Below are 18,509 nucleotides of genomic sequence, written 5' to 3'. Positions count from 1 at the left end.
AAATTGATTTCATGATTTTAATTAACAAGACAGTTATTAATATTAGATACTTATAATGTTATTACAGCTAAAATTGATGTACATGAGTCTAACTGAAGGGCACTTGCAGGCATATCTTGCCCCCCCATAAGTGTTTGGTTGAAAATGATGCACACCACAGCACAGCCATTACCATATACAGTTTACTACCCTGAATTTATTACTGCAGCGGTAATGTCTTCCAGAATATGTTGGCTGCGGAATTTCTGTCAGCACTGTTAACAGCAATCCTTTTATTTATGTTACGACAGATAGTAAAGTGTCATAAATTTATGTACATCATATGCAAATGATTTCTCCCGGGTCATCGGCCAAATGGGCTTAAGCTTACATTTAAATGCAGGTAACATTAATTACTGTGCAGTGATAGATGACAATGCTTGAGGGGAGACAGCAATGCTAAATCTAACAACTTCCCCTGAGATGAGCAAGGCATATTCTGTACCTGAGAAGACAAGGTGGGGGGGGGGGCTTGGACAGTGCTGGGAACAGAGCCATCCTTTCCCAGCAGGCCGAGACACACGCCTGATTGAAACGAGCGAACAGATTGGTTGCAGTGCTAAGGTATAATATGCATACTGTTGTGACACTCGTTAGGTGAGCACATCCCAAGGTACATTCATATGCTAAAGGGGGGGGCTTGAAAGCTTTGTCCCCAATATATTGAATAATTCATATTCCATAAGACGGTGTTGCTCATTGATATTCAAGACTAGTGCCCAACTGATATATTGGGCGGCTGATATTGGCTTGTCACAGATATATCGGTATCAGTGTGCATACGTTGTCCGACATATGCCATTATGAAAACTTTTCTTTACAGACCATTATGCAGAAAAAGATGATTGGGGTCATTTAGAAATGGTGAAAATACATAAATAGATTCATCTCAAATAAAGAGAAAAGATGCTTTGTACCAAATTTAGCTAGTAGCTAATTTCCATTTGTAGTCCCTGGGCAGGTGAACAGAAACAATAAAGCACAGAGCAAAACTTATCATCTTCACGACAAATGGACAAACAACCAACCAACCTCTCTCTCTCTCTCTATTATATTTACATATATATGTATATATGTATGTATGTATCTATGCATATTTGTACGTATGTGTAGAAAATCTGCCAATATATCGATATTTTTTTATTCCCTGAATTCAGTATCGGCATCTGCCCCAAAAATCCAGTATTGGTCAGGCTCTAATCAAGACCACCTTAGTCGAGTGCTAGTCCAAGACCAGGTACAGTCCCTCCAGTTTGACATTTGAGTCAAGACCAGGTTTGAAGGAAATCAAGACCAATCAGTACAGAGACCAATGCAAAACGTTACAAACATACAATACCAGTAAAATGCTTAAACAGTTTCTTAAAACGGTTGTAATCAATCTTTGTCATTCTTTTACGTGAAAGGGTCACTGGTAGTTTAAAAAAATATAGACTCATTCTTTGATTTTACAGCCCGCAACTTTACTCTCACCGCTCTCATTACTGTTTTTTCCAGATGCAGTAGGCAGCTTTTTTCAGCATTTATTTTAAATGTCAATATAGCTGATCTCACAGCACAGCTGCAGGCATTCACCTTTGTTCCTTTAGTCAGACAATGTAGTGGTTATAAAATAATGATTTTATCTGCAGCGCAACAACTTTGTTACGACTGCTGGTTAAGGTAGTATTTATGAGCTGTATTCAAATTTCAAACTACTTCTGATGTCTGACAACAGAAACAGAAAAATATGTAAATGACAACATCTATATGGGGAATTCGGCTGCATGAAAACACAGTATATGCAATGACAGAAAGTGGCGGGTACTGAACATATGTTCGAATGAGACCATCTCCCTCCTCCCTTCTCTCTCTCTAATTTTTTTTTTTTTTCATTTTCTTACTCTAATTACAAACACTTTTAAGGTGTTCAATCAGTTAAAAGTACATTCTAAATTTAAGTTTTTGTCACACCTTATTGTTATATAATTATTCAAGCATGTTACAGCACACAACTCATACCACAGTACACAGTAAACAAATCTGGATGTAGTTTGGTGATGGTTGGATTACTCTTCAAATCTAATTGTTCTTAGTTACGATTATCTGCCCTGTTAAAGTCAAACCACGGAAAATTACTGATATATAATCCACATACATTAGACACATGACTTGTAGGTGCTATGTGGTTTGTGTATGAGATATATGACTGAGCTTGTGGATCCCTCGCACAATTAAATCTTGCATGTTCTTCTAATACAAACACCAATCGATTATGTAAGAAGCAATTTGCTGTAATGTATTCTGAAATCAATTCAGACGGGTAGCTCAGTTGGGATGGATTTAGAGTACATTATAAGTACGTACAGATTTTGTATCAGTTACCTGTGTGATCATCTAGATCAGCATGGAGGAAACTGTGTAAAACTAAATTTCCCCTCCAAAAACTGCAGTGGATGCAGACTATGCTGTGTGGGACAGGCATCAAATGCTGCGTTGTCATCCAGGAACAAAACAAGCTCTTCTGATGAAATGTAGAAGTGACAGGCAGATGACCATCAGACCATCAGAAACCACAGAACAGGAGCTCAGCATTTAAAAAAAAAAATGATGACAAGATTCATTATCAAAGCAGGGTCTCACATAAACACAGTTGATTTTTTTGTGTGCAATGTACCTTGGTGCTTCCAAAACCAAATTAGAGAATACTATAAAAAAAAAATATTTTTGTGAATGGGTTGTATGAAACACAGAAGTCATGTATCTATGAAGCCAACATATAAAATTACCTTTCATTTAGAGACCTGAATGTGCACTGAGCCAAGAGGACACAGCGCAACAGGCAAACAGACAGGCAACATCATTGGGGGATGTATGTAGAAAAAACCAACGCAGCCTTCATGATGCTCAAACATGAGTCATATTTCAACCCTACAGGTAAGTCAGTGGCATGAAAACATCTTGAATCGCATTGGTATACAACAACCAAAAGAAAAATATGCTCAGCAACTAAGAAAGTAATTTAATACCGGTGCATCCTCTATGCACAGGTAAATGGCAGCAGTATATGTGCAGATATTAGCGTATGCACACAGGCAGCACACAGGTAACTGATACCACCAAGCATCCATTCACCAACTGAAGAAAGCCAAGACATCTATGCACAATAGGCTTGTTAGCACAAGCAGCAAACGTTTTGCTTGACGAAGAATAGAAGTGATCCCAATGGAAATCGAGAACTGGTTACAGTTGAAAACACACAACTGTTGAAAACTTCCAAATTGTCCAAACCGTAAAAAAAAAAAAAAAAATCGTATGCCTTCAAGTTTATCATTTTTATCAATGCAGGCATGTTTCCCTGACAGTTGCATATTGCAAAACAATGATGGCAAACTCATGCATCTACGCTGCTGGAAACTCGCAATGAGGAGGAGTCCTGGCGCAGGGGAACACGCGGTCCAAAGTGTGACTTCATTTCACCAAGAACGATGAGGACAGTGCTGTTTGTAATGTCTGTAAGATGGTAATGTCAAGTAAGGTTGGAAACACCAGCAATATGCTGAAACATCTGGGTTAGCAACACGGGCTTAAATTCCAGGAATGCCATGTATTTGACACTGCTTCCCTGCCGAGCAGCACATCCACACACAGGCTCTACTTGGGCACCCTGTCCAGGTAGCTACTTTTAGTAGCATTTGAGCAGCAGCAGCATCAGCATCAGCATCACAACAGCGTTAACAAATGCAAAAAAAAAAGCAGGCAGAGTACAGACAACTGAGTATAGACATTTAGGTGCTTTGACAGTGATTTTATCGCGCTGATGGATCCCTTGCACACACAATGTTCATTCTTTCTCTATTAAAGACATCATCAATGAAGTCAGAAGACATTTGCTGATATGCATTGTGAAATCAATTAAGACCCACCAGTTCTATTATTGGATATTCATCATGTAAACTAAGCAACACTGCTTCAGCCTGAAGGCCAACACGCGCACGCACGCAGGCACGCAGGCGCACACACACACACCCAAAAAAAAAAAAAAAAATCCCCCTTTACTGAATAATTGAGAGTATTATGTCATTTTCATTTTACCATGGGTCGTTTCTTGGTTGCCTATGTGTCCCTGGCCTAGGTCTAATTTTTTTTTTTAAATGCACTTCGATTTACCTCCTCAGCTTCAGCTTTTGCATTAAAATGAAATGCCCTTTCAATGCAGTAAACACATTAAATAACTGACATCCCAAAACAGTTCTTACTGTTTCTATTTTATTTAATTTTTTTTTTTTGGATCTTATTTTCTAATTCTCGCTTTAATGCCTTGTTTACAACCTGCCTCTTTGTCCAAACGAGTTTCTTGCCACGTCAGATTTGGCTCTGGCTGTGATCTTTCGATCTCAGCAATTATTTTAGTGAATACAATGTTATCATAACCAACAGAAATGATGGATAGACCTCTGAAAATACGTTGTATTCTACTTGAATGATCTTTCAAGACTATCGTGTTCCTGAAAGATTAGCAATTAATGTCATTTCGAACAGGCAACATGATGCAATGATTTCTGCTGTTCTAAGGGTGCCAAATGACAAAACTCGTATTAAACTGGGTATTGGGTATGTTTACTAAACAGAAGTTCAATGAAGTCAGAACTGGCTCAACTTCGCACACCTTTACGTCCTCTGTCCCTTTACAGCCAACTGTGACTCTCGCCTTTTTGTCTCAGTGTTGCGGGTGGTTTAAGAAAAGGTAAAGGAATACTAACAACCCTGCTGTCTCAGTATAAAATGATGGAAGACACACATATAAGACAACAGGCTCATTTGTACCAAGCTCTGCATTGCCATGAAACCTTGCAAGGATAATGCAATAGCCCATTACAGAAGCCATTACCCACAGCAAAGGAGGTTGCTGCACAGCAGCATTAACATCATAACATGAAATCAGCTCTTTTATTTCTTGAATGTTCTCCACCACATTAGTAAGCAGAGTTCACTAACTGCCTTTACTACTCAAATGTAATGTTAATGCTTAGAGTGTTAGCAACTGAGTTGAGCTTCCTTTATATGTTAAATCTTTTGGAAAATAAAATACTAATTTTGGACTCGATGTAGTCATTATTAAAGGTTGCAATGAAATCCACATATGAATCTGTCTGTTTTAATTCCTGTCTGATATAAAGGCTAAGATAAGATGATAGAAGAGAGAAAACCTTTTTTTCCATTGTATGTATTAGTTGTATTTGTTTTTGTACTCTCAGCCTTCCTTTTTCTGTTTTGTTTTTTGTTAATACTGCCTCATCAAAATGGTATAAATGTATAAATAATGTGTTCAAAAACAAAGAAGGGAATCTTTACATTTTAGGATTTCTACAATTTTTCAAATTATTGCCTCATCCCCGCCCGCCCATAAAACTTTAAACACACACACACACACACACACACCCACACACACACACACACACAATAGCTACAGCCACTGCAGAACCTTGTAAAATCCACTGTCACAGATTGAAGACATAAACCAGAGTGCTCATTATTCTCTGTTGCAATAGCTTGAAATGAGCCGCTGCTTCCGATGCCATCTTTCCTTCCGAGCTCCAATGTTATGGTGGTCAGGAACCCTGCGGTACAGTGTTAGCGGGTCAGTTGGTAGTCACAGCAGGGCCATACAGAAGACGCACTGAGCTGTGTGCATCTAGGCTGTCTCTATGCCTCCCCCCTTCCTCTTCCCAATTTCTCACACTCCCACCGTGACCTTGTCCTCCAAAGTAGTGGCTAAATTTAGCAGAATGAATGAGGGGAAGCAGCCCTATGGGTTAAATAAACTGCAATGCAGTGTTTACAGATGAGGAATGTAAGCTCATCTTGGTGTATGTATCCGTAAATCCCGGATCTAATTTCTTTCTCGTTTTGAAACACAAGAGCTCCATAATGGCATTCTTGCGGAAACAGTGGTCGTTCACTTATTTATTTAAGGTGATCTGAAACTGATACATCACCTCTTGAACCAGGGCATGCAGTAATCTGATAGGAGGGAGAACATACTGGCCACGAGAAAGCTAATATCAGTTTAGGATTTACAGAAAAAAAAAAAAAATGTGTCCATAGCGTCTTTATATAACCTTGCAGTAAGACAAGCTCCTTTCCTAGTATGGTTAAGGAGTCCTGCAGCCCCAGAATGCAACTGGTGTCCTCAAATTACGAGTATCAACAGTAGCTCCTCAGTTCCAAAGACTAATCGAAAGGTCACACAAGATAATAAAAAAGGGGTCTACCACTCACCCAACAATCGTGCTGATACAATTATGTGTCAATCACAGCATTTGTTAATTATCATGCTTCAATTAATGCACCAGCATTAATTATTGCATGAATAAGGGTTCAGCACTTTTGAAATGGGTAATTGACAAAGCTCTTGGGAGAAGGCAACTCAGCATAATGAAAATGAATAGTGCGGACAGTCCATCAGTTCCCATTTGCCCGGTCTCTCTCACACTTGCTCCCTCTTCCACTTGTTAAATGGACTGTAGCATTATGACCAATGTAGCATCCAGTTTTTAGAGAGGAAAAAAAAAAAAATCTAACGTGACAAAAGTATCAGAAATTAAACACACAATGTATACTGCTGGGAGAAAGCTGCATGTATACACACACCAGCATTCATCTTTGAAAATGCTACAGACACACACCCACACCTCAAGATACACCTGTCAAACCTTTTACTACTTCCCTGCCCTCTGTGGGTGTGTGTTGTTTTCTGAGTCAATGTGTTGGAATGGCTCCATAAATTATTCAGCTGCAGCGCCTGCTATCTGGAGATAACAGTGGCTCTTTATCGGTCAGCGTGTACAAAGACAGTGCACTGATGAATATACAAGCACCTAGAGGGATTTGGGGCACCTTCTGTGTAAGGATGCGTGTCATGGTGGCAGTGAAGCATACAAAAGTATTTAGCCTCTGTGGAGGTTTATGTTGTAAGGTCACTGTCATTTTCCCTGGGGGATACTCTCATATTCAGATCATCAAACAAAGGGCAATTTTTGCCAGTGCATAACTAATATACACTGAAGATCAGAAAAGTTACCTGCCATCTAATCTATACTTGTTCAACGTATTTAGGACAGAGGCATTTTCTCAGGAAAAAAATCCACTACTGACAAACAATCCTAAATACACATTTGCCAACTTCTTAATGATGATTGATGATGATATGACATATCATGTAATATTATAAAATATATGCCATGCACTTTGTTATTTTATGTCAACTCCAAGTATAGTAATAACACTTCCAACCTTTCCACGTTCTAAGTTGTGAAAATTTTGTTTTTTGTTTTATGTTCTTTTTTAGTCTTCTATAATAATAAATTGAATGTCTTTGTTTTTTGAACTGCTGGTTGGATTAAACAAGCAATATTACACTATATGGTCACTATATTCAGGTAGTTATCTTAACCATTGAATGAGAACTGTGTGAAAAGCTTATTCTTTCCCACTCCCACCATTTTTTCTGTACAACCACTTGGTGTCAGCCTTGCACATTGCATAGACTATATGTCAACTACCATGCAGTTGACATATTCTAGCCATGATTTTCAAGGTTGAACGTTAGTTGACATAACATTGAAAAAAATCTACTGGTAATTACTTAGGCCACTGCAGATAAGCCTATTGATAGTCATTGTTATTCCATGAAAACCGCTACTATTCTTCCTATCTCTATTTTCAGGTCTAGCCTAATTAAGAAGATGGACTCAGGCTGGCATTGGGCTCATGTCTGTATGCTTTCCATTTCATAATCTCCCACTGGAAAAACGGATAGGTTTATTATTGTGTTGTTGTGGAGTCTATATCAAGTGCTGGCAGTACCCTGTAGGACATGGACTTTTGGAGGGACTAAAGCCCAGAATAGGCTCTTGAGCCCACCCACTGGGGCTCAAAGAACGACAGACGGACCCTCCAGTTGGCCACTCATGCCAGGCCTGCCTCCACATATGGCCTGTATGATGTTCAGCTCTGACACCATTTCATTTTGGAGTCCTTGGAAAGACTCACCCTACTAGACATGTAGTTGATTCTTTAATGTTGTTTTATCATTTGTTTTTGTTTAGGTTTTATAAGGCATTACAGTGGACAGGAATGTTTGGAGAGTGAGATGTGTAAAACTTCACAAGCTGGAAATGAACTCAAAAGCACATTGTAATACATTGTTTGTGCTTATTTGTAGAATGATAATAATTCAGGCAGGAACAGTGATAAATACCATTGATTACTATTTAGTGCAGATAAGATTTAAACCCCCAGGATATCTTACCTCAAAGAAACAAAGCAGAAAAACATGTCAAGTAAAATAAGCGCTAAACCAAATTACAGGATCTGAATGCCAACTTGTCAACTGAACACAACAAAGTGGAAAACAGTTAACAGCAGGATCCTTGTAATGACAAGGGAATCCAACCAATTATATTGTACTAATACTAAAGATTATGTCCGAGAGAAAGAGAAAATCTTCAGGACAACATCCATCCATTCAATGTCTATTGCTGATTATGCCGAGCAGAGTTGTGAGGAGTTGGCACATATCCCAGCATGCTTTGGGAAAGAGGCAGTTTACACCCCAAACAGATCGCCAGCCCATCACAGGTCACCAGTTAGCCATTGTTTTCACAAATCTACAAATGCTTACACTTTTTTCATTTGCACATATAATGATACAAATGGTATGCAGTCAGAGAGCGGTGAACAATTAATTACAGCCTTAAATAGTTGTTTTAGAAACTATCACGTTTTTAAAAAAAGGTAAATACCAACATGTAAACATAAAACTGGTTACCAGTGCTTTAATTGACTGAAACTCCCTTGCTGTTGAATGACAACAAAGAACATCATTAAATATTTATAAAGATGTTAAGGTAAAACAAATGAAAATTTAATGAGGAATATACAAAGTTACGAGGAACTTCAGCCTTGAAATAGCCTATAGCCTAAATATTATATATATTATATATATATATAAGTCACTACACTTACACAAAAAACTGGTCTTCAGAGGTGCTTTGTGTACTATGAAGCACTTTTTAAAAGCATTTTTAAATACTGGACAGAAAGGTAAGAAATGTCATGTTGTTTCAAAGTTTCTTTTTTCTAAGGAATGCGGTTTATCCCCAATATGACGTCAGCACAAAGAAAGAAAGACGTTCGCAAGCTGAGGCCAAGCTGTGCCACCCAGTTGGCATCGACTATTTGGCACTCTATCCAAGGAAGTCAAATGGAGTGAATCTGTGGCATAAACAAGCCCGCGGGTGGAAATATAAACATGAAAGTCAGTCCACTTCTTTTAGCCTTCAGCAATCATAAACAAGCACCTTATGTTCCGCTGTCCCTACAGTTACTGCCACAGCGCCGATGCAGAGACCCTCCTCCCATGTGTGTGCTTTCTACATCCCAATCAGACACTCTCTGTTCACTGTCATCCCTGTCTTACACCACCTCCCCCACTCTTCCCCTGTATCCTCACCTTACCCTGTTTTCTTTCCACATCTCCTTCCCTCACTCTTCTCTGGCCCGGCTCCCAAGGCAGATGGTCCATGCAAGCAGATGCTCCCCAACCAGTCTCTCGAAGGAAAAACAAAGGCTTGATCCAAAGAAAACAAAATCTGTTGGAGACGAGCAAGCAAGTAGTTCGTGCAAGTAATCCCGGTTTGACCAAAGACCCGCTTTTTATCAACAGGTAGAGAGGGAGCACACAGGTGGTCTAAAAAAAATATACAAACAACAAAGACTTCTTTCTGGGACCCATCTCGATCCTACGGAGTCCATTTATTGCAGTTGGTATGCCATTAAGACCATCTGATGCACTAGATCTGACTGTTTAGTAAGCAATACTGTTCAATTGTGAATCTATTTATAGATGGAACATAGAACTAGGAAAACAGATCCCAATTATTAGTGAACCTTGCTGAGTTCTTGACTGCAAACCCTTGAAAGATTACATCAAGAGGTACAAATAACGCTGAGTAAAGTCACACAATTACTTCTGTAATTTTTCATAATTAAAAAAAACAACAACTGAACATAAGTCTTTCATGAAGCTTGAAGGACTGCTAAAAATGTCATTCCTTTAAAATGATAAGTGGTCCTATTCTGAGTCTCCTTAATTTGCCTTTAAATAAGTTTATTCGTATAAGCTTTCCTTCATACTTTGAAATCATCAGGCACTCTGTAATTTGGTCTGATAACAAATCAAACGGCACATCTTTTGCAGAAAAAAGGATTTAAGAAATTCAGATATGGGGACCTGAGCTGCATACTGTCAAAACTTTCCTCTCATAAGCTAAAACACACTGTTCTGCTGTCTGACAGATTTGGACCAGTTTCTTCAATCTGTACCTTTGCTTCACTGTGATCTCAGGACCCCTGGCTGACAGCTGTTGAGAAAAAACACACACACCACATGTGGTCAGTTCTTGACACCATAAAAGCTCAAAGCTGATCTCTAAGAACAGACAGTATACACTATGGTTCCTTCCTTGCCTATAAAAACCAGCACATGGCTTTTTGCACAAGTAGTGCATTTTCTTAAATGGAACATCCCACATGCAAATAACCATCTGTGTTTTTCCAGACAACTTATATATTCTATAAGTTATGATTAACTATATTTTTATCCCATTTTCAAATGATGAGCCGATTCTGGACAATTCCCGAAACTAGTTGTGCTTGTAACAACATGCTAACATTATCAATATTCTAAAACAGTGCAGTCATTATCAAATTCCTTATACTGAACACTGATATATTAATAACTCTTTGGTAACATTAATAAATGCTGCAGATGGGTTTTTGCAGTTGTTTGCATCGAAGCCAAGGTACATAAGTCACTGGCTAAAAAATTAAAGTCCTGACTCAGTACTGCTGTCCTAAATATTGATTATTTCCAAAATGTCTGTTTATTCTCGGTGTAATCTGTTAAGTCATGCATAGGCGGATTTGAATTGAAACTGACCTTCCAGACCTTTAACTCTCCAGCCAATGTTTGCAGTTGTCCCCGCTGATGTACTTACATTACATATAGTTAGGTACAGTTATACGGACAGTGACACAATTTTCGTAATTTTGCCTCTGTACACCACCACTTTGGATTTGAAACGAAGCCATCAAGATGTGATCGAAGAGTAGACGTTGATATTTAATTCAAGGAGTTTAACAAAAATATTGCATTAATCATTTAGGAATTACAGCCATTGTTATACATAGTCGTTCATTTTCCAAGGCTCAAAAATAAGTTTCATGGCAAGGTGTGGCCTGTTCCCTTCTTATTTCATGAAAAATTAAGCTGATAAAAGTTCTGGACTTGATTCAGTCACTTCAATCACGTCACGATGCTTTCGTTTCAAATTCATCTTGGTGGTGTAAAGAGGCAAAATTACAAAAATTGCGTCACTGTCCAAATACTCAAGAACTTAACTGTACACTCACCAAGCACTTTATTAGGAACACCATACGAATACTGGGCTAGGGCCTCCCTTTGCTCCCAAAACATTCCACAAGACGTTGGAAACATCCCTTTGAGATTTTGGTCCATGTTGCCATGATTGCATCACATCATTTCTGCAGATGTGTCAGCTTCACATTCATACTGCCAATCTTCCATCCTACCACATCCCAAAGGTGTTCTATTGGATTCAGATCTGCTGACTGGGGAGGCCACTGAAGTACACTGAATCAGTTGTCATGTTCATGAAACCAGTTTGAGACGACTTTTGCTTTGTGACTTGGTGCATTAACATTGTGGATCTGGCTTTTTGTGTCCTTAAAGGGATGCACATGGTCAGCAACAATACTCAGATAGGCTGCATTCAAACAATGATTGATCAGTATCAAGGAGCCCAAAGTGTGCCAGAAAAACATTTCCCGCACCATTACACCGACACTAGGGCTGAACAATTAATAGAAATATTACCAAAACTGCAATATGGTCAAGTGCAATGTCGAAATCGCAGTAGTTGCAAATTTTTGATAAAAAAGGTAAAATGTGTCACAACCTATCATTATAAATGAAGCACCGTGGTATTACAAAGATGCTCCGGCCTACAAATCATATTCTTCAGATGTAAGGGAACATGCTTGTTTGGTACAGACCTCAGCAAAAATCACATCACCATCATCAGACCACCTAAGGGTTTTCCGGTCTTCAACTGTCCAGTTTTGGTGAGCCTTTTCCCACTGAAGCCTCAGATTGGAGTGGATCCCAGTCTGTGGGTTATCTGAGTTACTGTAGCCTTCCCATCAGCTCCATCCAGTTTGGCCAATCTACTCCTATCATCAACATGGCTTTTCTGCCCGTAGAACTGCCATGAAACTACAAACCAAACAAATTTGTTTGGTTTGTAAACTAGTTATGTTGGAAAATACTGTTCATGTAGCAGGCTAAATAAAAGCCCAAGTAATTAAATGCAAATAAGACTAAATGAAGCATTGATTCAACAGCTATTCAGTAATGCCTCATGGTAACATTTTTATTGTTTATTACTTAATGTTGTTTAGCACTGTTCAAGGCCCTGGATATACAATATGAACCATAATTAGTTATGATAATTCATACCGAAACAAAGGTGAAGAGGACTTTTATCACCCAAAGAAAGCCCATGATGGACACAGCTTGTTCTCAACTATTGAAGTGCAGAAGACGGAGCTAGCCTTGGTGCTGATAGTAGCTCAGTCGGAACAATAACACTTATGGGGCTGTGTTTCATATATCGTCCATCTGAAACTCAGGGAAACGGTAGTAAAGGAGAAAAATGTCTAGGGGAGCCCATGGCAGGCAACGACAGAAGTTGCAATGGGGAACTGAGAGCGCTTCAAGGTACTGATGCAAATAATCACTGCAACAAGGAAGCAGCTCTTGGGAGGATCAACTCATGGCTGGGTGGCTCTAACATTTTAGTGGGCGATCATTAGTTTTTAATATTTCCCTGGGGAAGGACCACGATGTGGTAGCCCACTGGTGACAAAGTGATGTGGGCTTTAGAGAGTAAGGGGAGAGAAAAGGACGGAGTGTTGAGAAAAAGAAGCCTATAGAGAAAGAAATAATACAGTGCAATTGAGAGTATTTGTTTCTCTCAAAAAGATCACTGAGTGAATACTGAGCAATGCAAGCTAGAGATAAATGCTGTACATGTCTCTAGTCCCCTAGACTGCCCCTCTATAGGCCACGTAAAATTTAAGCCACCTGAATAATGCGACACTTAGTCAGGAGTGCCAGTTACAGCAGGCAAAGGACACAGTGAGCAACTTGCTGCTAGGGACAAACTAGTGAAACCCCAAACTTTTCACATTCCAAGTTAACAGGCATCCATGGTTGTTTGTTTTTTAAGAAAAACCTACTTTTGGGAAGAGAAGAGCAATCAATATCCTTCAATAACATAACATCTAAGGGTTTACACTTTAATACTGCAGCATCCTATAACTGAGGAATGAAAGACAACTGAGACTACAACAGTCTCAGATGTCTTCACCACAACTAATGACTTATCCTGCTCAAAAACATTTTGTCCTCTGTGTCGCTATCAATAAAGTGGAGTCTTCCAGCCCTTTTAGAAGCATTTAAAGTCTGCACATCCTCTGTAGCTGGCATGAGTTTTACCATTCAATAGCAGTTATTTTAGCAGTTGATTACAATACTGCTTCCCATTCTTCATTCGAGTGGGTAATGGCTGTTAATGGGAAATCAAAATTCCTGAGACGCAACTGAATAAAACATTTGTCTGAAGGAGAGTTAAATTCGAGAGGAATACCTCTCAACAGCTAAGATCCGTTTAAAATCTTGAGGGTATGACTCATATCCTTAAAGAATAATTAGAAGTCAATTAGGTGTGCAAACAAACATTAACCTGAGCCAGGAATGATGAGCAGTTAACTGCTCTTGTGGCTCCGAGAGGCAGCGAGGAGCCTGAGGGGAAACCTATGGACTATAACTGAGTGATAATTATTCTGGATGCTGGCCAAGCACTGTGGAGAGAAGACCCAGGAGAGGATATGTGCTAGTGAATGCACTGCAGTCTTTGATTTATTTTACTTTTGTACTGATGCCCATTTGCTCAAATTCCTTTATCACAAGGGAGGTCCAAAAGCTGTGCGCCCACAAAGTGCAGGCTACAGGGACAGATAAACATGAAAGGGACGACCTTTACTGCGACGGGGATTAACACAGCTCGGCTCCCAAATACAGAAGTCTAATGCCCCGTAGGGGGAAATCGTTCAGCAGAAACAGCCATGGCGAAGAACAGAAATGATTGTCGAATTTCGGACAAACTGACCAGTAACTAACCATCAACTAAACCATAGTTTCCTTTCAGGAGAAGGCAAAAGTCAAGACATGACTCTACACTTGCAGTCGACGTCGCAGGGGCATGCAAGTTAAACTTCGGCATGAGAACAAAATTGCACCAAACTCCATTTGAAATGCACCAATTTAATGTTGCCTTTCAGACAAATGCTCACTACGGAGACCACATGCTTACTATAAACCGGCACTGTCGACGGGAAAATGAGCGGTAGCGATCGAGACCCGTCACTCACTCACACTGGATTTCAACTTTTTACAGTTGAATTAAATTTGCCAGTTATCGCCACCGAGAGTCGGTTTCTTTGGTGTGGCGTGAATGTTAAAAGAAAAAAAAAAAAAACTAACTAATGTTAGCGCTAACGCTTCAAAAGTCGGATTTTTTTTGTTCTTTTAAATCAACTTAACGCGTTTGCTGTAGCATCTCTCACGAGCCGAATGAAGGAGTGGTCCAACGGTCGCAAACATTTCAAGTTATACTACACCAGGTGTGTATTTTCGATATTATTAATATTCAATTGTAGTTCTCATGCCCGGAGTTTCCCTGACGTTTTCTCCAATGCAAGCAGAGCACATCCAAAACAAAACAAAACAAAAAAAAAAATCCCCAATGTAGCAGTGAACGAGCCAAAACATGCGACCACTGTCCTACCAGATGAAGAAACAGCAGCATCCACCCGGGCAGAAATGGTCTCAACTCTCTTTGCATCCATTTTCTTTTCTTTTCTTTTCTTTTCTTTTTCTCAGTCGAAAGAAGCCTGGTTTTTCAGCCGGCGGCGACTCGTAGTAAACGGCCGGGACTAGTTGCTGCTCATTCAACTCCCAAGTTTCGCAGTGAGCGACAACGGTGCCGGACCGCCGCTCGTGCATCCGGTTCTGGGCGGGCGCGAGCGCGAGCGCGAGGCGCGAGGCGCGTGAGCAGCGGCGGCGGCGGCGGTGGTGCGTCTGTGCGGTCGTAATGTCTGTGGATTAGTTAAATGCCACTGGTTGTTGGTGTTTCGTGGTGTTTCAACCGGAAGTTCATGACAAGAATTTATATCGAGTCATCTAAAAAAATAAATAAGTAAATATCAGCAGATTCAGCAATGAAAATAATCATTAGGTGCAGAACCTATTTATGTGATTGACAAATGTCTTGAATTGAGCCATAAACTTATCCACATAGAAATCATTTTTATTCATTCTTTTTTATTATTATTCATATTTATATTTTATTTTGTGATTTTATAAATAATCATTTTGGGATCCAGTGCTTGTGAAGATCTCTCACTAGGGCTCTTTTTCATGATTTGGGCAAGCCCCACTATGTGCCCCGTCCTGGATTATCAATGCATTGCACACGAGTGGCAAAAACTGGAGCTTGGTTTTACTAGACCACTTCATTGGAGTCGAGAGAAATGTTAAGAGCCCGAGCAGACAGTGCTGTCTTGAGAATGTTTCTGTGCGAGTGTGGCGTACGGAAGAGCCCCTGATCTTACTTGTCTTAACCTCATCTAACTCATTTAGGGATGACGGGTCCACATTCTTTTTCATTCAGAGAGTCAAATCATTGTCCCTCTGTATCTCAGAATTTGCACGCTGCACGTACACTATTACCAAGCTCATAATCTTGCATTTCCCTCTGCTGACATAAAGAGAATTTCTGGTTTCTCTCTTTTAAAAAGGGGTTTGTTTAGCATGCCACAGGCTGTATTAAACTTTTAAGTAGCATCTCCCAAAGTGCGGTTCTGGGATCAACGGGGGTCTTTCACAGTGTTTTCATCATAAATCTCTCCACTTTCCCAACTCGCCACAAACAGTTCATACAGTTACATAATTCTGCACCAACTCAAAGCACCTCAGGATGCTGCCTGAATAAAGGGGAGTCTGCAGACAAACACACGCATGCAGCACTTGAAAGAATTCATACACTTTCAATGCACGGTATTCACTCTCCCTCTCTTTTCTCTTTATCTTTGCATGCTAACAAACTGCAGTGTACACAGTATCAGTTGTGGGACAAAACAGGGTATCTGCAAACAGACCAGTGAGAATTAAATGGAGATTTTTCCACACATACTGTAGCTGCACGAGGAAACAAGCCCCCTACAGCCAACAATAAAGCCCACGATGAAAAGATAAACCCAGAATAAATCAAGTCTGCTTCTTAGCAAGTCAAGACAACTGTCAGCTAGTTTGAAGATTAGAACATTTTTAACAACAGAGCAGATCCGTTTTCATGGCAGTAAAGAGGGAGCGTTTGCAAAGGATTCTTTAACTGTCTCCCAAGAATACCACAAAGAGTAGAGTTTACCGTCGCACTGTAGAACACACACACTCAGTTGAGTTAAACACAATAGACAGCTTTAGATAAATCAGGAGGCCATTTACTCAGCTGGTATTATGGGAAATTTCTGACACTTCTCAAAAACAGGAGCTTCACTGTTAAATTATTCTGATGAGTGTGTCGGAGTGAGAAGCTTCTTTGAGCCATGGCGTAATGAGTATTTTTAGGCACATTTATTTCTGGAATATACATGAATCATATGCGGCTGATAAAAAAGGAAGGTGTGCAGCCGGTGCTCACATGTTCCACATACCTGACGTGGATTTCAGCAGATTTAAGGAAAATAAGAGAGAATCCAGGAGCTTTGGATACTGGCAGCGATTCATCAAGACAGGTGCTGGTCAAGGCGAAAGGTGCATAGTAAGCTGTAGTTTGCCCTTAGGCCCTGTAAGCATCCTTCGATTCAAAACGTTTAAACCAACTCTGAAAACTGCTTTTAGTTTACTACACTGAAATAAAACTCGTGTGGTCCTTAAAGCGAGCCTTGAAACATTAATAAATGCTGGTGGTACATGCTGAAACATGGGGTAACAATAGCACAAGTAGAGAAGAGTCAAAACTGACTCAATAGTGTCAGTTGCACAGCAATATTTATATTAAGTCTGTTAACAGTAGCTAACGTAAGCCCCTGTAAGATGCTGCTCACAGCAGACCAAGTAATGGGGAGTTTTATGGGAAGAATGCTAATTCACTTTCGGGTGGAAAGTAAGATGAGACAAATCAATACTGCAGCTGCAGATGCGATACCTCGTGTCTGTCTGTTAAATATGAAATTCAGATACATAATTTCAATGCAAAAAAAGGAAAAATAAAATTTGTAATTGCTAGAAATTCAATAGCTTCAATGGCTTTTACATTTCAAAATCCACTTATACAGCAACAATAAAGCCCTCAAATTAACAGATTATACCTGTTTAATATGTGCAAAAAGCAAAGTGTAAAAAAATGACAATTTTAGGCAAAATATATGTGCTAGCTGTTTACTCAATGTTTCGAAATTTGCACTGCGTTAAGCTAACCAGCTGTACCCAAATTGATTTTGCTGTCTAAAAGGCTAGTTAAAATAATTTTAGCTAAAAAGTGTTAGATGAAACAATATTAAATGTTTTTGAGGTGGATCATCAAAAGTCTCACCTCTGCATAAAAAAAAAAGCACAGAATAACCTCTTTAACACACATAAGTCCGATAAAATCTCTTCACATAGGCTCCTTGTTTGAAGAGCTCATCCACATGCGCTTAAAGCCTCTTTCCAAGCCCAACAGTGCACAGACAAGACAAATGCATTCCAATAGAAAAACCCTTCCACTTCCAACATGTGTATGTGTTGCGTGAGAGAGGGCCACTGTCTGCAACTGTCAATGCGAACAACGGCCGATACTGTTTCCGAGGTGCCTCTAAATAACAGAGCGCCCGGACGGGAAGATCTTCATCTTTCTGTCCAGGTGCTCTGTTATTTATAAATAACAAAACCTGCTCAGACAGACAGGCAGAGCTAGACGGATGGCAATGCGAGGGGCAGTAATGAGAGCACAGGTCGGCCAACACACGGGGACGAGAGCCCTGCAGATGTCATCATTATATGGCAGTGGGTGAAAAGAGATGGGGCTCGGCATTGGAGAGGGACAGAAGCTCATTTTCCCCTGATAATTACAGGAAGAGTTAGGAGAAAAATTCAGTCAAAATATTAAAAACAGCAACATATCGACACATGTGGGTTAGCTGTGAACTTTTCTTTTACTCTTGTAGACAATAAACAGATTTATATATAGATTTATAGATACATTTTTTCACTCGTCTGTTTGCTGGTTTATTTGTTTGTT

The 18,509-nt window shown here is 39.7% G+C and overlaps 1 protein-coding gene across 2 annotated transcripts in view; it reads right to left on the bottom strand.

Moving 5' to 3' along the window:
* The window catches only part of kcnip4a (potassium voltage-gated channel interacting protein 4a), a 132,371-nt gene extending 117,148 nt beyond the window's left edge, over positions 1-15,223 (bottom strand). For both annotated transcript variants that reach the window (XM_040140415.1, XM_040140418.1), the window contains exon 1: positions 15,015-15,223. Coding sequence is in view for 1 of the 2 variants with exons in the window: in XM_040140418.1 (XP_039996352.1) it covers positions 15,015-15,075 (61 nt within the window). In the remaining variant the exon portion in view is untranslated. The remainder of the gene's footprint in view (positions 1-15,014) is intronic.
* Positions 15,224-18,509: the final 3,286 nt, after the last annotated feature.

The sequence above is a fragment of the Xiphias gladius genome, chromosome 12 (assembly GCF_016859285.1).
Source record: "Xiphias gladius isolate SHS-SW01 ecotype Sanya breed wild chromosome 12, ASM1685928v1, whole genome shotgun sequence".
NCBI classification, from domain to species: Eukaryota; Metazoa; Chordata; class Actinopteri; order Istiophoriformes; family Xiphiidae; genus Xiphias; species Xiphias gladius.
The sequence above is the reverse complement of the archived record's forward strand: the minus strand, read 5'-3'. Positions and strand labels throughout refer to the sequence as shown.